This window comes from Bidens hawaiensis, unplaced genomic scaffold (assembly GCF_021521415.1).
Source record: "Bidens hawaiensis isolate Kalapana, Puna unplaced genomic scaffold, B.hawaiensis_p1.1 tig00000760_1, whole genome shotgun sequence".
Classification (NCBI taxonomy): domain Eukaryota; kingdom Viridiplantae; phylum Streptophyta; class Magnoliopsida; order Asterales; family Asteraceae; genus Bidens; species Bidens hawaiensis.
In genome coordinates, this window is record NW_027491043.1 from 5,060,646 (window position 1) to 5,084,543 (window position 23,898).

A 23,898-nucleotide genomic window follows, 5' to 3' on the forward strand; every position below is an offset into this window, starting at 1 on the left:
AATACCTGATTTTTCAAAACCCGTTCATACCCAAACCTGGTTCTATGCCTGGAACCGGGTATTTGGAAAACCCGATATATGCACCTTTAGTCAATAGTAATGTATTATTTTAGAGTAAAGTGTTAAAATCGTCTATAAGGTTTGTTCAATATTGCCACTTTCGTCCAAAAAAGTTATTTTGTGCATATGAACCATTAAGGTTTCCTATTTCTTGTCAATCATGTCCAAATCATTGGTTCATTTTATTGTCAAGTGAGGGGGGCATATTTGTCATTTTAATGTACTTATTATTTTATTTTGTTTTCAAAGTTAAACCCTTCAAAACTCTTTAATCATCAACCACCGTCTTCTACTTCAACCATCGCAGCCCATCACCAAACCCACATGCAACCCACCAATCCAACCTAATCCTTCACTTCCACCATTGATTCAGCCGCCAAATCCGTCTCTTACCACTCTCTAATGCCTCTCTATTCTCTTTTCCTCTTTCCAGTCTTCACAGCCACCAATTCTTTTTAGAACAAGTCGAGAAACAAACCAATTTATAGTTTCAGCCATAAAAAAGTGGCATGAGCAAAAGCACTAGTTTCCCCGTTAGTTTCTCTAGAGAGACCAATGGCAGTATGATTCCGGTTAAATTGCTAAGCCTCCGGTTGATACTGAATTTGGATGTGTATATCCGGTTCCTACGATGATGGTACAGGTTGAGGTGGATGTGGTGGTGGCTAGATGGTGTGCAAATGAACATGTAGGCTGGCGACCGGTGAAGGCCGTGTTAATCAGAGATGTCAACCGTAGAGAAGCGGGGCTGGATGACAGTTTGGACGCGTTTAATTCACATAATTCGTGAAAATTAAAAGGAATCAGAATTAAAATTATAATTAGAATTTTATTTCTATTTTGGTGTGTTAACGAATTACAAATTCTTCTAAAATGTGAAAGAATTTAAGTAAATTCATTGGAATCTTTGATAGGTCTACGTTTCGGGTGTGTTTGTATTCAGGTCAATGCTCCGGGTCGTAGTGCTTTCGGATCGGCGCTTCGGGTCGGTTCGTGTTCGGTGGCGCTTCGGGTCAGTTCACTTTGGTTCGATGATCCTTGTCAGTTCGCGTTCAAGTTAGGGTCGGAACGGGTTTCGGTTTTTTTAGAGGACAACGAATAAAACATTATAGTTTTTTTTTACTTTTTTTTATTTTGAATTATAATTTTTATTATTATTATTATTTTTTAAATATTTTTGAGAAGTTTTTGATCTTAATAGAAACCCCTAAAAAGTTTCAAAATAATAATAAAAAAATCATACGCAAAATATAAATAAAAAACTAAGAATCTAAAAAAACTAAAATGTTTCCGACGTTAACCTCGTTTTTAAAAGAAAATAAACGAAACCCGTTCTGACCCAAACATGTTTCGACCTAACATTTGTGGTAATAGATTACAATTTATTTGTCAAACGAACACATTAAGAATAGAATTGGATTTCAATTCCTTCCAATTCCAATTCCTAATGGAATGTTCAGATTTTAAATCAAATTCTTTTTAAATCCAATTCTATGCAAATTCCAATTTCAATTTTATTTCAATATGTGAAACGAGCACGCCCTTAAGGTTGGAGAAGTGGGAAAGTGGCCGGGAGGGTTGAGGAAGAATGTGTGAAGGTGGGACCCACATATATTAATATTAAAATATATTTTATTAATTTATTTTTAAATACAAATAACAAGGTAAAAGACTGAAATGCCTATGACTTAACGAAGAAAACAAACGGAGTTATTGATTTGGACGTAATTGGCAAGAACTAGGAAACCTCGATGGTCCAGATGCATAAAATAAACTTTTTGAACGAATGACGCATTGTTGACCAAACCTTTGGGACGATTTTAACACTTACTCATTATTCTATTTTTACGTTTATATGTCTTTGTGGGCTGAGTATTTACCTCTAGGCTTAATACTTTTCATATACTCTTTTTTTCATTAATTTCTTATATTTTAAGGGTTGAGCTATCATATAGAGTCCAACAAAAATTAAAAGTATGAGATGCTATAATTAATTGACATGTGTCAAATGAGGACCAAAGGATAACACATATTTTTCTCTTCACATGCAAGTCACATGTTAACCCCCCCCCCCCCCTCCAAATCATTTTAAGTGTCTATAACTTTTTCATTTCATGTTTTTTTTTAAAAAAATTACCATAATAACAAACGCTTTTTATCTTTAATATGACTATGATTTTGTTATATAAAATTTAAAACAAAAATTACGTCTTTGTGTCTTTTTGCTTACCATTGTGTCTTTTTCGTCATTAAGTCTTTCTGTTTGTCATTATGTTTTTTTTGTCGCTGTGTTTTTCAACTCATCATTGTGTTTTTTTTAAATACTAATGACACAATTGTGTAATAATAATATGTAAATATAATGATAAAATAACAACAAAGTATCTAATACCTAATACACAATGATGAATACATATTACGCAGTAACCTAAAACGTAAAACACAATGATGAATACATATAACACAATGACCTGAAACGTAAGGCACAATATTGAATACATATAACACAATGACATGAAACATAAAACACAATAGAAACTACAAATTACACAATGACTTGAACGTAATACACAAACAACATAATAATGTTTTTCTTAAATTAAGTGAATGACATATGTCAATCCCGAACAAAAGACCATGAATGTATTACACAATAACTACAACATAATAATAAGTAGAAAGACAAATGTTAAGCATAAAGACACAATGACGTAATGTTTGTTTTAATTTTTATCTTTAATATAAGTACCAATTGAAAAACACAATGACCAGAATCTATAATACAATGCATAGAAAAACCTAATTAAAAACACAATGAACAACCAATAACATAATATAAGAAAACTCACTAATTTTTTTATATTTTTATATAACAATATTTTATTTATATTAACGATAAAAAAACGTTTGTTATTATGATGATTTTTTTTCTTAAAAAAAATATGGTTTGAAAAGGTTATAAACGTTTTAAAATGATAAAGAAATTGACATGTGGCTCACATATGGAGAAAGAAAATATCATAAGTTATTACTTCTATCAATTTTTATTCTTAAATTTCTCTGTCATTCAAATATAAAATCAACGGATTAGATTACTTCTCACACACTACTTATTTCTGTTATTCTTAGTATTTTAACCGTATCCATATTTTAAAAGTATCAATGGTTAAAGTAATGAATAATTTAATTCGTAATATTGTTTTCTTAAAGTAAAACTGCTTAATGTTTAGAACCATGTATAATCTAAAGAACGTGTGCCACGACTCCACGAGATTGTCAAGGACGACTTCTAGAAGACATGATTTTGGAATCGGTTTTTAGTTGGCAGATAAAATTGGTGGATCAGCATAGCATCATGTAAATACTTTAAAATAATTTTAATTGAATTACTCACCCTCACCCACACCCACCCCAACTGCGCACCTAGAAAATAAGTTATGATCAGTGTAAATAAAAGGAAATGTGAACAAAACAACCAAGATGATCGGGAATTCAGGTAACCGAAGGCGGCTAGAAGCGACGTTCAAAGTGATAGGTGATGACTAAAATTTCATATATAAATTCGATAAATAAAATAATTTTAATTAAACATTTTATTTTATTTTTCCTAAACAATTCTCATATAATAACTTTGAATACACCGGGTTAGGCTAAAATAAAATTTTTCTTTGAGGATATAATTTGAAAATAAACATTTTATATCGCATGAGCTGAATAAAATATAACAGTAACAATCATATCTTTAAAAAACGACATGACAGTTAAAAATTTTGTTACGCTAATTTTTAAAACATTTTTTCTTCAAATGAATTAACATTTGTTTTTTTTAATGGAAAAATATTAATTCAATTAAAGTTTACGTTGTCCTTTAAATATTCTTTTAGCATAGTTAAATTAACTTATAAATTGCAGCTACAGTCTATAGATATATAAATATATATAAACTAATTTGAGTTCCTCGTGTTACGGAGCTTATTTAGGTTTTTATTTTTAATTGTTTTGTTATCTTATATATTGTAATGATTTGTTTTATTTTTTAACGTAGTTTTGTTTTGATTTAATATGTGTATATTAGTTTGTTATGTTCATTATATTTTTTTAATGTTTGGGCTCTTTCAATTAAAATGCGTAGGTTTTTTTAGATTTTTAACGAACGAACATTAACGAACACAAACATGTAGATTTGTTTAAACAAACAAACATGAGCACAAATATTTGCTTGGGGGGGTTAGTGTTGGTGACGATGGTGGTTGATGCATAAGAGGGGTGGTAATCGGAAATTATCCGGTGATGGAGAGGATAGATCGGCAACAGAGAATATTTAGAGGAGAGAAATTAAATTAGAGTTTGATGATTAAAGTTGTTGAAACCCATGACCTATGAAAATTATTGTTTGATGATTAAGAAGTTATTTTACAAATAAATGAGATGCTATAACCTATTTAAGGACTATCCAGTAGAGATGGGCAAATAAACCGCGACTCGAAAATCGAACCGAAATCAAACCGGTTTGAAATCGAATATGTAGAAACCAGTTTGAACCAATTGAAACCGTAGGTTCGAAAGCGGTTTGAAACTTTCTCCACCAAAAGAGGTTCCAAACCAGTTAACCAAACCGAAACCGGCCAAAACCGGTCAAAACCCGAACCGAAATCGATGGTAACCTATTCAAGAAACCGATTTCAACCCGAACCAAAACTGATCATAAACTGGTTTTAACTTTTGTTGACCAAACCGAACCGATTTAAACACAAGCCGGTTTTGAGTTTTAAACCGGTTTGTGCACCTCTACTATCCGAGTTTGGTGAGGCTCATGACATGTGAAAATTATTTTTTGATGATGAAAGGGTTTTACGAATAAATAAGATTTTATAACTCATTTAAGGATTAATCGGGTTTGGTGACCATAAATTCAAGTTAAACACATGAGAATGCTCCAATAATAAATCAAACAATCTGATGGCTTGAGATGGGTGTGAAGCAACCAGAAAGTGAAAAATGTGATTTTTTTTGCAGGCATTTATATAGATATATAGAGGATACCTATTAAAATTAAGAACTAAAATTTGGATTTTATATTAAAAATAGTAAGAAATTTATTTGGGAAAACTATTATACTAACAAATATTTTTTTAACAAACTAACAAGTATACCTAGTACTTAAAGGTATGCCCATCTGCTGTGTAGTTGCCCAACATGTACCGGTATAACATAATTTTACAATCTAGTATAACACTTTGATGAAAGTGATAATCATCAAATGGCTTTTAGTCGATGTCATTTTTTATCCGTAACTCGAAACCCAGCCCGAATAACTATTAACCCGAACCCAAAAGTACCCGTACTCATGAAACCCGAACCCAAATCTACCAAACCCGAGTACAACCCGAACTAACATGAGTTGAGTACCGAGTACATTTTGACGGGTTTTGGGTAAACCAGAATAACCCGTTTGACCATCTTATATTCAATTATTATATCTTTTACCTTAGCATATTCAATAAATATTGCTGGCTATTCAATGAATATCGTTGTTTATCTAAAGGGATGGGCAGTGATACGTGAACAAAAAAGAAAGAAAAAACAAGAAATCATGTTAGTTTTAAAATACAGCACGATTTATGGAGAAAATTTTCATATTACATCATCCTAGTCTTGTTATATAGTATGTTTTAGAAAAAAATATATATACATAAATATTGCTCAATTTACCATATATATATATATATATATATATATATATATATATATGAGATTTCAAATGAGAACCCCTTTGAGTTTTGAGAACTCAGTGTAACAATTTTTTTTTTCGAATTTTTTTTACATATACGTAATATATGTAGGTTACATATACGTAAAAAAATCACAGAATTTTTTACGCACCGAGTCGACTTATTACATATGTGTAACGGACATTTAAAGTTGTGTAATCACTGTACATAGTTATTCTCTCTCATCTTTGACTTTTTGTCAGATTTAATCTCAACCACATATTCTAATCCATTTAATTAAATGTGTGGTCTAAAATGAAGTTCTTAAGTTCTTAAGACTCAACATGGTTCTCAAAAAATCCCTCACACACACACACACACACACACACACACACACACATATATATGAAAAGTATAAAATGAAAACCCGTGAAAACCCTATGTAACATTGTTTTTTTGTTTTTTTTTGTTACATGTAATATATGTTGTTACATTTAATACAAAACATCGAAAACATAAAAAAATGTTTTGCTATTTTTTTACATTGTTTTAATTAATTTTTATATATGTTTTCAGGAGAGAGAAGGTGTAAATTAACTTTTACATTTTCTTATTAACTTTAATTGTGGAACACAAGATTTAATTTTTAATTAAAAACATGTGATTGAGAATGAGTTTCTAGAGTTTTCACAACTCAAGTGAGTTTTTATTCTAACATAATATATAGGGGAGAGTTAACGTACAAATGAAATTACCGTGCAAAACATGAGAATCAAGTAGAGTAATTATATATACAAGTAGAGTAATTATGTAATTACACCATAGAGTAATTACGTAATTACTCTATGATGTAATTACATAATTACTCTACTTGTATATATAATTACTCTACTTGATTCTTACGTTTAGCACGTTAATTTCATTTGTATTTGATCCAAACTATATATATATATATAGGGATAATTTAAAAACCCTGTTGAGATTTAAGAACTTCATTCTTGATCACACATTTAATTAAATAGATTAGATTATATAGTTGAGATAAAATGTGATTAAAAAATTAAAGTATGAGAGAGACTAAAGATGTATATTGATTACACTAATTTAACGTCCATTATACCTATGTAATAAGTCGACTCGGGACGTAAGAAATTCTATAAATTTTTTTTTGTACATGTAACCTACATATATTACGTATATGTAAAAAAAATTCAAAAAAAAAAAATTGTTACGTTGAGTTTTCGAGTTCTTAAACTCAAAGTGGTTCTCAAAAAAAATCTCCCATATATATATATATATATATATATATATTAGTTTTAGAGCCCGTGTCACACACGGGATAATTCAAGTTATAAAATTATAAGTAAAACAAATAATTGCATAGCATATGAAAAAAATGTATTACATCTATGCTTGTATCTATACAATGTGTACATAAATTGATTTTATTTATATCATAAAATGATTTTTTTAAATGAACTTAATAAAAAAAATGCCCGTGCAAAATCGTACCCGAGAATGCTTCTTTCTATTGAAAAATTCATTCCCGGTGTCATATATGTATAATTGAAAGAACTTTAGCCATGAACCAATTTCGAAAATAAGACTTCTCATACGATAGTAGTTCTAATTGCTCAGCCTAAATACAAAAGAGGCGTTACCTTTATTGACATATTTATCAATTTACCACCCATCAAAGGAAAGTAAGACATTAAGTTGTAGCAATGGATGTTCTTCAAAAACTATGTTTTTCTGAGCTACACCATAAAAAAGATTTTGATACGTTTCAGATGGCTTCTCGACTTTCTCATAATGACAACATAAAAAAATAACATGTTAACCCATGATAAAAGTTAGAAGCATTGATAGGCATGGGGTGGCATGTAGAAAGTGTTCACAATCTTTTCTTAAATTTTAATAGTTGAGGGAAAAATAGTCAATTTGCCAAATCCCGAACCTTTTGATTATTTTAAAAAATGCCCTTAAAAATAAACTTGAAACCCGAATCATGTTTAAAATTCTAACTTTCATATTTTTGACATTTTAAAGTCAACACTTTGAACCCATAACAAATTTGACGATAAATCTATTTTGCATTCTCAAACTTTTAAAAATACTCAAAATGTAACAAATCTTGACCTAAATGTAGTTAACTTGTACCAAACAATCTATTTACCAACTTTTGACCCATAAAATCAAATTTAACTTTCATAAAAAACCCGAAACAATTTTCATTTGAGAAACATGATTTGTTGTTGATTTTTGGAATTCACCAATTATTTTGAAATATATAGTAAAATAATATGTTAATATTTATACTTATAAAAATATGTAGATATTATATAAATATAGTGTAAAAGGAAAGTGAATAATTATTGATTTATTACATATATTAGGGTATATTAGTTTTGGAGGGAAAAAATTGTGAGAATTAACCAAAACATAACAAGTGTCCACATTTATTTTACTTTATTAGAATAGGTATATATATATATATATAGGAGAGGGATAATTTGAGAAACTTGTTGAGTTTTAAGAACCTCATTTTTAACCACACATTTAATTAAATATGTTAGATTATGTGGTTGAGATTAAATCTGACTAAAAAATTAAGTATGAGAGAGAATAAAGATGTACAGTGATTACACTAATTTAAACGTCTGTTACACCCATGTAAAAAGTCAATTCGGTGCGTAAAAAATATTGTAATTTTTCTACGTACATGTAACCTACATATCTTACATATATGTAAAAATATTCAAAAAAAAATGTTACGTTGAGTTCTTTCGAGTTCTTAAAACTCAAAGTGTTTCTCAAAAGAAATAAGCCACACACACACACACACTAGGATAGAGCCCGTGCGATACACGGGTGGTTAAAAAGTAAAATAAAAAAAATTTTAATTTAATAATATAAATATTAACACATCTTATGAATTCATAAGAATAAATAATTTCCTACAATACATAGATTAGTAAGAATAATTTGTATTTGCATTTTAAAAGTAATAAAATGGAAAAGTTGTGAATCAATACCAATTAAGAAAAAGAGAACATTAACATCAATTCATCCTAGTTGAGTTAGTTAGCCATAAAGATTTTAAAAGCAAGACAGCGAGTTCAATTCCCGCCAATAACATATTTGTCATTTTATCATTCATGAAGGGAAAATTGTAAAAAATGGAAACTTGTACACCTAAAGCCTATATGTAGGGTCTAATTGAATGACATATGGAAAAATTGTGTTGCTTTAGTAGTATAGGTAGATATAAGGGTGAGATCTAGAGATAACTAATAAAGAATTATTTTTAACATTTAAAAAAAAAATATTTTATATTTTTTTTCTTTTATCCTTTTAATAAGTTGATATTGTTATTTAAAAAAAAACCGTCGATGTAGTGCGTATGTACAATGGTGTGTATTGCATATATACAATAGCGTTTTATTGCATATAATATAACACAATTGCATTATACAACACTCAATATTGAATACACACAAATACAACACTATTGTCTGTATGAAACACACACTATTGCATATACATATATAATATAACACTAATGCACATATGCACTATATCGATTTTTTTTTGCGTATAATACAACACTATTGCATATATGTTATTCAACACTATTGTACATATAAAATACACACTAGTATACGTATGCAATAAAAAAGTCGACGTGTTGCATATGTGCACTACAACGAGTTTTTTTCTATTATTTTTTTATTTAATTATTTCTTTGGTAAAGAATAACAACATATAAGAAAGATAAAAGAAAAAAAAAAGTAAAAATATTTTTTTAATTAAATTAATTTTTTTTTATTAATTTTCTCTCTAAAAAGAAGTTCTCTCTTGATCCTCTCAATATATATATATATATATATATAGGCAAAGTATTGAATGAAAACCCACTTGAGTTGTGAAAACCCTATGTAACATCGTTTTTTTTGTTACATGTAATATATGTTGTTACATTTAATACAAAACATCGAAAACATAAACAAAATGGTTTGCTATTTTTTTTTTATATTTTTTTACTAATTTTTATATATGTTTTCAGAAGAGAGAAAGTGTAATTAACTTTTATATTTTTTTATTAACTTTAATTGTGGACCACAAAATTTAATCTTTAATTAAAAACATGTGATTGAGAATGAGTTTATAAAGTTTTCATAACTCAAGTGGGTTTTTATTCTAACCTAACCATATATATATATGTATATATATATATATATAGGGGAAGTGTAGAATGAAAACCCATTTGAGTTGTGAAAACCCTATGTAACATTGTTTTTTTTTTGTTTTTTTTACACACGTAATATATGTTGTAACATTTAATACAAAATATCGAAACATAAAAAAATAATTGTTTTGCTATTTTTAACATTTTTTTACTAATTTTTTTTATATGTTTTCAGGAGAGAGAAAGTGTAAATTAACTTTTATATTTTTTATTAACTTTAATTATGGACCACATGATTCAAACTTTAATTAAAAACATGTGATTGAGAATGGGTTTCTAGAATTTTCACAACTCAAGTGAGTTTTTATTTTAACCCAGCCATATATATATATATTTGGTTCATTTCAGAAGTGTTTCTTATTACGAGAAGTGCGAGAAATTAATCCAACCAATCACAATTTTCTTTTATTGTATCATTTATTTAATGACATGGGCGTTATAGTAAAATGTGCATTTTTTCATATTTGGTAAGTCATAATGTAAGAAGAAGTTAAAATTAATTTGTTTTAATATTTTTTAAAAATTTACTTAAATCAACCAATATTGAATTCTTGTTTTTTTATTTTATCAAATTCAATTTTGTTGAGTTATTAATATTATTATTTTATTCTCATAAATTGAATTTCACATATTTATCCAGATAACAGTTTTTAAATTCAATAGCGCCGATAAGTTTACATAGTACATAAATGAACATACGCATGAATAAAATTACAAATACACAATTCGAAATACCACCTACAGAGTACATATACGAACCCACACAGTACTAAATGAACTAATACACGATAAAAATTGCACACACACCATTGGAAATACCACCTACGCAGTACATATATGAACCTACACAGTACATGAATGAGCCTACACACGACAAAATTTACACATACACAATTCGAAATATCATATAAGCAGGACACATACGAACCTACATAGTATATAAATTAACCTACACAGTACAAAATAAACTTTTTATTACATTAAACTATATATAATAAATAACGGATAATGTAATAACCTATACTTATAAAATTTTCACATACACATTCGTGATACCACTTAAATAGTACAAAATAAATTATTTTTTTATTCTTCACATTAAACTACATATATAAATAACAAATCATGTTAATATCCTATAATTATAAAATGTTCACATACGCATTCGTGATTTCACATACACAATACATATTATGCATGTGTATATAATAAATAAATTTGTGTAGGCAATATATAATATTTAACGCATTTGAAGAAATATGATTTGAAGAAATTATAGTATTTGATTAAAATTATATTTGTTTAACATTAGTTAGATTAGTAACATTAATTCAAAAATAACAATTAAACAATTAGTTAGTAATAATTACAAATAAATGCTATTAATTACTTAAGTTTCACTTTGAAAAGTCTTAAAAACAAATACCAAATTATCTTTCTGCATTAAAATTTTGGTAGATTAAAGTCTTCATAAGTGCAAGTTTGCCACAACTTTTCTAATCCATTGATTACACATAATCAATGGTCCAGATTGATTTTTCGCACTTCTCGATATAACTTGACTTCTCGCAAGATCCATCCCCTAATATATATATATATATATATAGAGTGTGTGTGTGAGAATGGGTTTTTAGAGTTTTCACTTGAGTTGTAAAAACTCTAAAACCCATTCTTAACCACATGTTTTTAATTAAAGTTTGAATCATGTGGCCTCAATTAAAGTTAATAAAAAATGTAAACATAAATATAACTTTTTCTCTCTCTTGAAAACATATATAAAAATTAGTAAAAAATGTAAAAAAAATAGCAAAACATTTTTTTTATGTTTTGTATTAAATGTAACAACATATATTACATGTAACAAAATTAAAAAAAAAACGATGTTCCATAGGGGTTTCACAACTCAAGTGAGTTTTCATTCTATACTTTGCATATATATATATAGGGTTAGTTTCATTTGAGAACTTAAAAAAGTTAAAAACTTGAAGGAACTCTTAAAAACTAAATATTTTTTTTTAACTTTTTTTATATATTAACATTATTTGAGACTTGTTTTTATCATATTTAAAAAAAATGTTTGATTACATATATAAATCACAAGTTATACATGTGTAAAATTTATGTGATAAAAAATTTACACATGTGTAAAGAAAACATAGATATGTGTAAAAAACTAATTTTTTCATAATTGTAATCGTAAATATAGATACCAAAAGTGATAAAACTATACTCAAGTAACATTAGCATACAAAAAGTTTTATAAAAAACGTTAGTTATTAAGAGTTCATTCAAGTTCTTAAATAATTTAAGAGTTCTGTAATGATACTAATCTTTTATATGGTTTGTGTATTTTGGATTATATGGTTTGTTATTTGATTATGTAAGTTAAAATTTGAAGATGGCGTATTTGCTTAAATATTAACATATACATATTCTTTTAGTATTTTAGGTCAAATACTCGAAACCCAATTAACTCGTAGTCCGTACTCATAAAAACTGGGGAGATTAAGTCGGGTATGAGTACTCGAAATAAATTTCTCAAACCAAAGAAACCCAAAAACCCAACCCGAATAACACCTCTGCTCTTACGGGTAGAACGGCATGTGCAACGTGTTGTTTCCTAAATGATGGAGAGAGAGATTCTTTTATTGGACACGTTTAATAATCATAAATTAGAATATTATATTATTAGCAGAGGGTTGATGAGCCAGATAGCGGGAGGCGAGGTGGAGTATAAATAGGAAAGAATAAGCAAATGAAATCCCCACTACCAAAAACCAACCATCTCTATTATTCATTCAACGTTCTTGTTAATCTCAAACCCTACATTATTCTCTTCATTTCATTACAGATCCATTGCGTACGTACGCCAACCATCACTTATTATTCTTTCAAATAACAGGCACATGTTAGGTTATGACTTATGATTGATTCAGTTTTTGATCTTGATTACTGATAACAATTAATTAGGTTTACTTGCTGTTATCGTTGTGTTTTAATTAATAATAATAATAATAACCTTGATTGCAACATTTAGCTGTTTGATTGCTTATTTTGTGTTGGTGTTTGTTGAAGATACGTTTTTTTGTTTGTTTGTTGCGTACGTGCTATTTATGAATGAATCATAGGTAGGTTTGTTGAACACGTTGTTCATATGATATGATATACATCACATTTTTACACGTTAACCTCATCCTATCCTCCTATTTGCGTTCAATTTTGTTTATCGTTTCGGATTCAGTTCGAAAACTTTAGAAAACCGTTTTTTAACCTTACCAAACACTTTTTAACTTATTGACTTCTCAATCCCTAACAAAGTTTCTCATCTTGTTTCTCTGTTTTCATGCAGTCATATATATTAAATCATTTCTCGAAACGTAAATTCGACTAATCGATCAGCATTCAAGTGAATTAAACATCGAAATATTATTATTCTTATTATAATCATGGTTGCTATGAGTGCTACCGCGTCACTGTTTCCGGTTTCTTCCCCAAAACCGCACTTTGGGGCCAACGCGCCTGATAAGCTTGACGTGTGTGGGATCAAGTCGACAAAGTCTGTTAACTCTGGTGGTATGCAAGTTAAGGCTAATGCACAGGCTCCTACTGAGGTGAACGGGAGTAAATCACGTGTTATGAATGGGTTTAAAACGGACGATTATTCTACGACACACGCTCCAAGAACCTTCATCAACCAATTGCCAGATTGGAGCATGCTTCTTGCTGCAATCACAACAATCTTCTTGGCTGCGGAGAAGCAATGGATGATGCTTGAATGGAAGACCAAACGGTCCGATATGATTGCTGATCTGGATCCTTTTGGGTTAGGTAGAATTGTTCAAGATAGTCTTGTGTTCCGTCAAAACTTCTCTATTAGATCATATGAAATAGGGGCTGATCGAACTGCGTCGATAGAAACTCTAATGAATCATTTACAGGTATTTTACGTTCGTTATAACAGATTTCATTTCATAGTTTTTATTTTCAATTATGTAATAATAATGATTTACTAGGAAACCGCTCTTAATCATGTAAAATCTGTCGGTCTGCTCGGTGATGGATTTGGTTCAACACCAGAGATGTGCAAGAAGAATTTAATTTGGGTGGTGACAAAGATGCAGGTGATAGTTGACCGTTATCCAACTTGGTAAGATTTATGAACCCGATTTGTTTATTATGACTTTTAACAAATTAATATTATTTTTGACATAATCTATTGCAGGGGTGATGTTGTTCAAGTAGATACTTGGGTAGCCCAAAGTGGGAAAAATGGTATGCGTCGCGACTGGCTGCTTCGTGATTGTAAATCTGGCGAGATTTTAACAAGAGCTTCAAGGTTATAACTTATAAAAAGTTTTTTATAATCTTGTTTGATTTCCTATATGCTGATTATAAATTTTTAAGACAATTTTTTGTTGTTATAATATATTTGCAGTAACTGGGTTATGATGAATAAAGAAACAAGGAAGTTATCAAAACTCCCGGATGAAGTCCGAGGTGAAATAGGGTGTTTCTTTGTAGACGCACCACCGGTTGTGGAGGATGATTCTGTTAAACTACCTAAGCTTGAAGAAACCACTGCTGACTATGCTCGCGATGGTTTGACCGTACGCCAACCTTAAATCTTTTTATACATCAATGGTCTAGCCGTATTGATATGTTTTATTATTGTTCATGCAGCCAAAATGGAGTGATTTGGATGTCAACCAACATGTTAACAATGTCAAGTATATTGGCCGGATCCTTGAGGTAAAGCATCTTCTCCATACAGCTACATGAGTACTGTCACAAGTGGTATTATTGACAACTTAAATGTGTGCATATACACCCATATATAGTACTGAGAGCCATAATATATAAAGCAAAAAGTTTAGGGTTGTTCAGGTCCAATCCAATTAATTTTGATGAAAATCATTTGATTTAGCCAGTTATTTGGTTTCATGAAACTACAAACCAAAACAGACAGTTCAGTTTTGGCAGTTTTAACTTAACTAATCATTTTCAAGATGGTTAATTTCTATTCAAATAATAAATGGTAAAGATCCTTATGAATATAGTACATATCATGGGTGTAAACGAACCACACTAAGCCCAAACTCGACTAGGCTCGAGATCAGCTCGTTTAACTTATAAGCGCTCGAGCTCGGCTCGTGAGTATTCTTCGAACTTGAGCTCGGTTTGTTATTATCTTTTAATTAATTTATAATTATTTATATATTTTTAAGTATAATTTCATATAAATAAATAAATTATAATTAAAAAATGCTTAAATATTAATTAGGTATAACTAAATTCTATATTTATTAATTATACATCTTTCAGTTTTTGGTTATGTTTATCATAATTTTGTTACATAATAATCATTATTGGATAATGTATATCAAATAAAAACTATATAAATAATAGTCTCCATTAGGCTCGTGAGCCAGCTTGAGTTCGATAAGTGAAGCTTGGGCGTGGGCCCTGGTTTGTTTATTAAACAAACTTATTTTTAGGCTCGAGCTAGGGCTCATGCTTGTTTAAGCTTTGCTCAATTCAAGCTGTTAGCGAGCCAATCTCGAGTAGACGAGCGGCGTGGCTCGTTTACACCCTAGTAACTATAAATAACTGCAAGTTTTAAAGGTGAAAAATCAATAAATAAAGAAGTGAAACAGATGGTTTGGATTGCTAGGTTTACACGACGGGTTCCAAGTTCCATACTGTCGTAAGACTGTTAAGACGCCAAAAGCGAATCATGTAAATCTCAAACCGGCTGACTTGCTTTGGTTTTGACGAAGCAACAGTCATGTTATCGTGTCCTTCTAATTTTAATATTCATGGTTAACATCACAGAGTGCTCCACAAGTTGTGGAGAAGTATGAGCTTGCTAGCATTACTCTTGAGTACCGCAGAGAATGTAGAAAGGATAGTGTGCTGAAATCACTGACCGCAGTATTAGGCAGTGGTGGTGACAATAGTGGTTTAGGCGATTCTGGCCAGGTTGATTGCCAACATGTGCTCTTATTTGCGGGCGGTTCAGATGGGGCTCGTGGTGGTGAGGTTGTGAAGGGAAGGAGCCAGTGGCGGCCAAAATATGGTGAACGAATTAGGAATATTGATCACTTACGTGCCGGAAGTATCTAATTACATTTTTGATGTTATTGTCCTTTTGCCTCATTTGAATGTATGTAAAAGAACCTGAAAATAACATGTAATGTGTAGGCATGCCACTCACATTCATGTATGTATGTGCGTGTATATATAAATATATACATATACTTGCATGTTTCTTTTTTTTCTTATATATGTTATTTATTTTCCAATTGTTTTATCCCCCTGAGGGAAAATTGGTGCTATTAGATTTAGGGGTGTAAATGACTCGACTTTGAATATTCAAAGATTAAGTAAGCCCACAGTCGTAAGAAGGTTCTAAAACGGACTGACTTAATTTATTATTCACTAATTATGTTATCGTTGTAGTGTAGGCATAACTAGTTGTAGTGTAAGAGAGTGTACTGAGGTTAAGAAGACAAACCTGTTGCGGTGTAGGCATAATATTTGTTGCTGTGTATGAATAACTAGTTACAAGGCAGACATAAGTACTTGTAGTGTAGGAGAGTGCACTGAGTTAGTCTGTTGTGATGCAAGCAATACTTGTTGCAGTGTAGGAGAGTTAATTGGATATTGAAGTTCATTCACATTGCAAACCAAGTGAAATCATATTTGAGATCACAAGAGATATTTTCATAGCTTTTGATCTTGAGAAAGAATATAGGCAAAAAGCGTTGTTTGCTGATCAATCACAAAGACTTTGTCTAACGGATCAAATGGCATTTTGCCTCACGGAGTCGGGGTATTAATGAAAACCAGGGTGTGATTTAGAATGATGATCAAATACATAATTACCAACTGACATTTTGCCTAATGGCATTAAGACGTTGGATAAGACTTTGCCAACATGTCCATCTCTTATTGTTTGGCTATTAGGCTTGTTTCACAACGCGTTATCAGCACGAGTTGCTTTTGAAGAGGGTTACATAATCATAAAGTTTATCAAAGCATGTAAAACTATAATACCGTACAAGTAAGTTTTATTTTCAATTATGATTATATTTATATATTCAATTATATACATTTGTGTATGAATATATTCATGTTAAAATTATTAATCATTATATTTATTGAAATTCACAACATCAATCTTGCGAGCGGATACCTTTAACAACTTTGCGACGTGTACGAAATCGACAACTTATTTAATCATTCCTAATCTTCATGCAAGATTATCTAATCGGTCTTTACTCGTCATTTAGGTAACAATCAAAACATTTTATTATACTATATTTTAATTATATCTTATACATGTGTATATGCTACTATCTTGCTTGTTTTTGGGTTTTGCATACGGAAACTGTAAACGAATTAGGATGAACACAAACTAGTAATTTGATTCCCAATATTATATTAAATTCTTAACCCTTAAGAAAAGAAAAAAAATAACTAAAAATTTGCTTTCATTCAATTATAAATTAGGTTGACTATCAAATTTTACTTAACCATATATTATTCGCCTTTACTTTTTAGTAAATCTCTAAATCAAATTAAATTAATGAGTTTTTCTTGTTGTAAATTTCTTTTGTATATTTTATAATTCTTTTAATTAGTTTAATCAATAAAAGGAAGTTTATGACAGTTTATAATCACAAATATATATATCTTACTACTATATTAAAGCAAAACAATGTCCACATGACATTTTTTTAAAGTGTTCACATATGATGACAAATAAGCTATTTTCAAAATTAAACCCTATTTAAATCTATTAAATTAATTTGCTATATTTATTATTATTTTTAAAATTCTTAAATTAAATTTTCATTAACTCTCATTTAATCTGATTTACAAAAATAAAAAAATGTTTAATGCTACTTTATTTATTACGTCTTTTAAACTAATTTTTTAAATACTTTATTTTAAAATATTATTATTATAAAGATCCTTTTGATTTATGTAAAACAACTAACATATGCTTAAACTATTAAAAGTCTTTTTTCGAGCGTGTGTACATCTAGATACCTAGAATTTGCCTTAATTTAGTTAAACTTGGCTTAACGTTTGATTTATTTACAATTTTAAAATCTTAAAGTTATCATTCATACCATTGAATAATTAATATGGGAAAACCACATATGCTATGTACAATTAGATATTTGAAGGTTTATAAACAATTTTTGTATTTAATCTTTTTTCAAATTTATATATAATGTAATATTTAATTTCATATATGAGAAATTGTTATACATTCTTAAATTATACTACGCATATAGACATCTCTTTTATTGATGTTATATTATTTGTTCAGCCCGTGTACTACACGGGTTATTAACCTAGTTTTTATAAATAAAGAATGAGATTTAGCTACTTATAAAGAATAATCTCTTTATGAAAAAGATTCATTGTGATTTTTTTTTCTATAAATAATTTTTGATTCTGAAAAATTGTTGGTTCGTTTAAATATGGTAAATTAAAAGAAGATATCATTTATATAATATTTTTCTTTAATGGTATTTAATAGTCCTCTAAATTTAAGAAATTGATTAATGGCTAAGTATTATTATTTCATGGAAGTTAAATGCAAGGCCGTCTCTGAGAATTTAAATACCTAGACCGAGCATAAAAAAAAAGGCCCATAGGCCTTAACGAGTAACGAAATACATAAGATAGTTTTTTTAAAAGACATTAATGTTATAACAATAAAAATAGCAAATATATAGTAATAAACTCAAATACAATAGTAGCTAACCTCTAACCGATGATTCGTGAAGCTCTCCTAGCATTCTTGACAGCAAACTGTTTGATCACCTCTTCGCAGTTTATACTATCTAAGATTTCGCTCTCGATGGCCATCATCGCCAATCAATTAAGTCTTTCTTGGGACATTGTGGATCGTAAATAAGATTTTAATAACTTCAACTTTGAAAAAGTTCTTTTTGCGGATGCCACTGTGACTGGAATAGTTAACAATATTCTATATGCAATCCTTGCATTTGGGAAATTTTCTTGGGTCTCGTTCAAATGCTTCAAAACTTCAATAGGGCTACTAAATTCCATGGTATATAATGTGTCTAATGAGCTTGACTCCATATAAAGCTCCTCACCATCAATATCCGATCTTCCTTTCAAACTTTAATGCATTTTCAAGAAAATTATAGGATAACTTAAGATCTTCATCTTCAATTCCCCTCAGGTTTTATGGAAACAAAATCCAAATAATTTCTCCTAATTTTTGAATTGATCAAATCTTGTCTCAAGAGAAGTAATAGCTTGATCAATAATACATAAAAAATAATTTACTCTAAAATTCTCTTGAGGAGTGAATGAAGCTTCTTGGCTACTTGAACACTCATCACTTTGTTTTTTCCTTTTAATTACACGTTTTTGTGCAAATATCGGGTCGATGCCCATTTCAAAAGCAATCTTCTTAGCTTCATCTATTGCTTTTGAAAAACTATTTTCTCTAAATTCCTTGAAGAAGTCAATCAATCTCTTTATTTCTTTAATAGCAATCTCTAGGTTCATATCTTTCGATTGTAACCTTTTGCTCACTATATTCACCTTGTCTAACATTTCATACCAGATGATAATTGATACTAAAAAGTCAAAACCAATATTTTCTGCTATTGTAGTTGCTTCATCTGCAATTGCAAGATCACCATCTTTTTCTCCAACTTCAAGTAAAGCCTCTCGTACATCAGCAAGTTGCAATTTAATAGCTTTAACACTTTCGACATGACTTTCCCAACGCGTTTGAGACAAAGACTTCAGACTCCAAGATTTAACATTATCTTTCAAAATTTGCCATCGATTATTAGAATTTGCAAAGATAGTATACATACGTTGGATCTTTCCAAAAAACTCTTTCCTTTAATAGAAATGGTAGCCATATCATATAATGTAAGATTAAGAGAATGGCAACCACAAGAAGTGTAAAATGCTTTAGGATTCTCATTTAAAAATCTCATTTGCACTCCTTGATGTTTTCCTTTCATGTTTTCCCCATTGTCATAACCTTGACCACGCATATCATCCAATTCTAAACCAAGAGACTTTAACTCCTCAACTGTAATATCAAATAATCCTTTCCACGTAGTATCATTAACATCCAAAAACCCTAAAAAGGACTCCTTGACAGTAACCGAATTAGAAGAGAACTTTAAATACCTCACAATTATAGTCATCTGTTCCTGGTAACTTGAATCTGGAGTGCAATCCAATATGATTGAATAATACTTTGCTTCCTTTATCTGCTTTATGATTTCTTTTTTAATTTCTTGAGCTATCATAAAAATTAACTCGTTTTGGATGTTGTGTCCAAGATAATGAACATGAACCTCATCATTTATGATCCACCGGACATGCTCTTTGATAACCGGGTCAAACTCTTCCAACATTTCAACAAGACCCAAGAAATTTCCATTACCTATTAAAAACAAATTCAAATAAGAAGTACGATTAGTTACAATTTGGCTGAAGTAAAAAAAAAAAAGAATTTACCATTACCTTTTTGATACAACTTTTCTTTTGTTCCACAAAATACTAAATTATTTTAGCAAAAAACTTGACTAATGCTACGATTCTTAAAAGGACTTGTATCCAATAGTCTCTTTCTTTCTTGAATTGCTCGTACTGAGTTTTATCAATTGTTTCGTTCAACTTTAATTTTTTATGCATATCAAACCAACTATTCATATTTGTGAGATGATCCAAGGAAGCTTCGTGGTTTTTAACACTAGTGGAAGCATGGTGCTAATCATTATAACCTTCCCCATCCAAATTACCATTCGGGAGCCATTTTCTAAACACTTTACAACAAAAACAAAATATCTTGTCTACCTCTATCGAATATAGTAGCCATGGGCGATCACGTTTCTCCAAATTTGATAAAGTTCTTATATATAAAGCTGATGTAAATCGTCTTTTATGCTTATCATACGGACCATTTACTATATTATTATCTCTTTTAGGACCTTTCTCAACCAAAACTTTAATCTCATCAGAATTAAGTCCTTCCCACCTTCTTGGATCAAATATATCAACATGATTATGCTTGACATGCTCTTCATTTATATTAGCCTCAACATGCTCTGCCTCTTCCGACTCTTCAAGTACTACTTCCACATGATCTTGTTCATTAGCATTTTCTTGTTCTTCAACCTCTTACTCTTCAATAGGCTTTTCAACTGCCGGTTTTTGTATAAATTTATGCATAGCGCCGGCTTGAGACTTTTTTATTGCATCATCTCGTTTTCTTTTTTTACGTTTTTGAGCACCGATAATTGTTTAGGAGGCATATTCCTATTATTTCAAAGCAAATACATTATACATAGTAACAATTATACTTATATACATATCTATATTAAATAATAAATGCCTTATTCTATATAATATTTCTATCAAATTAATCAATATATATAAGTTATTCTATATAATATTTCTATTAAATTAATCATTATATTATATATTATATATAAGTATAACAATGAACATCAAAATATCAATACTAGCAAAAAGAAAAAGCATACAGCCATACCTACCTAAGTTCCTCTGTCTTCCACTCTTCCGTCTTCCAAGTTCCGAGTTCCGAGTCTTCCACTCTTCCGTTTTCCAAGTTCCGAGTCGCCGGCTTCCGACGGTACTCCGACCGTCCGTCACTCCGTGCCTCCGACTCTCCGTCCGTCAGTTAGGTTTTATCTTTTGGGTTGCCGGCTTCTCCGTGTGGCGGTGTCTCTGTCAGTCCGTCCCGTTAGCTTCCTTTAATCCTTCATCGGCTTTATTTGTTTTTTAATTAATTTGGGCCCAATACCACAAATGGATTATGGTAACACAAAAATTGGGCCCAATATGTAATAAGTGGATTAAAATTTATCCCTATTCTATAAAAAATTATATATATATATATATATATATATATATATATATATATATTGTGCCTTGAAAAAGTAAGTGCCCCGACCGATTGTCCGGATTGCACCACCCTAGAGCCGGGGCCTGGTTAAATGAAGAGCACTATGTTTGAGTGAAAATTGTAGTTGGTTACTATTTGTATTGATATATGTTTATTTGCATTTAAATGTGTTGTTACAATTGCAAGAATATTTTTTTTTTATTATTTTGAGTAATTATATTCCAATATATTTAGATTTCATGACCGATCATAATTCATATACGTTTTTTCTATTCATTAAAGTTTCTTTTATTGTGTGAATTATGAAGTATTTGTGAAAAGAATAAAGTATATTGTGTATAAATTGGTCGAATAATCATCAGTATTTTGGCCAATTGACTTGGTTAATCACTAGGGATGAGCAAACTCTGTACAGGTACCGATCGGTACAGGTACCAATCTGTACAGGTACCGATAGGTACAGATACTGAAATCGGTACCGATTTGGTATCGAAACGGTACCAAAGTTTTGAGTTTCGGTACTGGTACGGTATCGTTATTTCCCGAATTTTACTTAAATACCGATACCGAACCGAAAATTTTAGTACCAGTACCGCTATCAAGAATTTGCGATTTTCGGGATCGGGATTTTCGGTACCAGTTAAGTACCGATCTAATCCCTATGAACCATCGACAAAATTGGGAGCTATGAGATAAAATCATAATAATAATTTTAATCGTAATAATAATAGTAAGTAGATATGTTCGAATGGTATGAGATTGAGATAATGTAAGTGCACGAATTTGGTGTCCGCAGCTGTTCGAATAGGCTAGGGGAAGTTTAGTCTTTACACATAATGTATAAAGGCTCATTCGCTAAGAATGTTTAGCGAATGAGGCCTCATTCGTATAAGACTAGGCTATTCGTTAATGTAAGAGCCCATTCGTTACTACAGTGTAACGAATGGAGGCTGATTCGTTAAGGTATACCCATTCGCTAAGGGTGTTTAGCGAATGGGGCTATGGAAAGACCTTATTCGTTAACCTTGTTAACGAATGAGAGGTCTCATTCATTACTACAGTACTAGCAAATGAGATCAACCTATAAATAGGCCTTCCATAGTGAAATGCATAAGAGAGATCTGTGCCATATTTATGTTTATGTACCGTTACCATACCGGATTCTCTCTAGACCTCCATTAACGTATCTTCATGTTACATATTGATCATCAGTAAAGTATTTGTTTAACGTATCAACACGAATCACGTATCGATTGCGACTAGATTCCTGGCTCGTAAACGTTCCTATAACGTTTCCACAATTGTTTTTCGTTATTTGGTATTTGAAAATTTTTGAAAATCCAAAAAGATTTTTCTTTCTTTTCCTTTCTGCTTTAGTTTTGATTTACCAAGCTAGCGAATAAATTCAAAAGAAAAAGAAAAAGATTGATCCCCAAAAAGTTTTAAGTTAATCCTGCTTAACGTAACTTACAACCGGTAACAGTTGTGCTTTTAATGTAAAAATCCTCTTAAGTTAAACATTACCGATCCTTGGTTGATCGGGTATTTTTAATGTATGCGATTAAACCCTAAAATTGGATTTAATTTAATATTTAATTCATTATTAAAACCCTAATTGGTTTTAATATTATTTAATTCCTTAAAAGAGATTTGTATCTCATTCGCTAAGGAAAACAGGGTGATTCGTTAAAATGTTTAACAAATGTAAAGCCATTCGTTATTTAAACATAACGAATGAGTTTCTCATTCGTTATAAAGACATTCGCTTCCGTTGTGCATAACGAATAGAGGACATTCGTTTAAATATTTAACGAATGGAATGTATAATGTATCATTCATTAAGAGTTAACGAATGACTTCTTTATTCGTTAAAAGGTTAACGAATAAGAGAAGGTAATGTAAGTTTAGTTAAAAATTTAACGAATGAGAGTCCT

The 23,898-nt window shown here is 30.0% G+C and overlaps 2 protein-coding genes across 2 annotated transcripts; one reads left to right on the plus strand and one right to left on the minus strand.

The window, feature by feature from the left end:
* The first annotated feature begins 13,456 nt into the window (after positions 1-13,456).
* Positions 13,457-16,192, plus strand: LOC143534396 (palmitoyl-acyl carrier protein thioesterase, chloroplastic-like). The gene is made up of 6 exons (XM_077028901.1): positions 13,457-13,958; positions 14,034-14,167; positions 14,243-14,356; positions 14,456-14,627; positions 14,701-14,769; positions 15,853-16,192. The coding sequence occupies exons 1-6, from the start codon at positions 13,467-13,469 to the stop codon at positions 16,141-16,143; spliced, it is 1,272 nt and encodes a 423-aa protein (XP_076885016.1). The 5' UTR covers positions 13,457-13,466; the 3' UTR covers positions 16,144-16,192.
* Positions 16,193-19,278: 3,086 nt separating this feature from the next.
* On the minus strand, positions 19,279-20,914 carry LOC143533942 (uncharacterized). The gene is made up of 3 exons (XM_077028563.1): positions 20,893-20,914; positions 19,896-20,479; positions 19,279-19,818 (listed from the first exon to the last, which is right to left on the minus strand). The coding sequence occupies exons 1-3, from the start codon at positions 20,912-20,914 to the stop codon at positions 19,279-19,281; spliced, it is 1,146 nt and encodes a 381-aa protein (XP_076884678.1).
* Positions 20,915-23,898: the final 2,984 nt, after the last annotated feature.

Coding starts and splice junctions, on each gene's coding strand:
- LOC143534396 (XM_077028901.1), top strand. CDS start 13,467: ATGGTTGCTATGAGTGCTACCGCGTCACTGTTTCCGGTTTCTTCCCCA. Junction 14,168..14,242: donor GTTGACCGTTATCCAACTTG/GTAAGATTTATG, acceptor AATCTATTGCAG/GGGTGATGTTGTTCAAGTAG. Junction 14,357..14,455: donor ATTTTAACAAGAGCTTCAAG/GTTATAACTTAT, acceptor ATATATTTGCAG/TAACTGGGTTATGATGAATA.
- LOC143533942 (XM_077028563.1), bottom strand. CDS start 20,914: ATGGCTACTATATTCGATAGAG. Junction 20,480..20,892: donor GGCTACTATATTCGATAGAG/GTAGACAAGATA, acceptor TGTTTTTAATAG/GTAATGGAAATTTCTTGGGT. Junction 19,819..19,895: donor GTTTTTTGGAAAGATCCAAC/GTATGTATACTA, acceptor TGGAGTCTGAAG/TCTTTGTCTCAAACGCGTTG.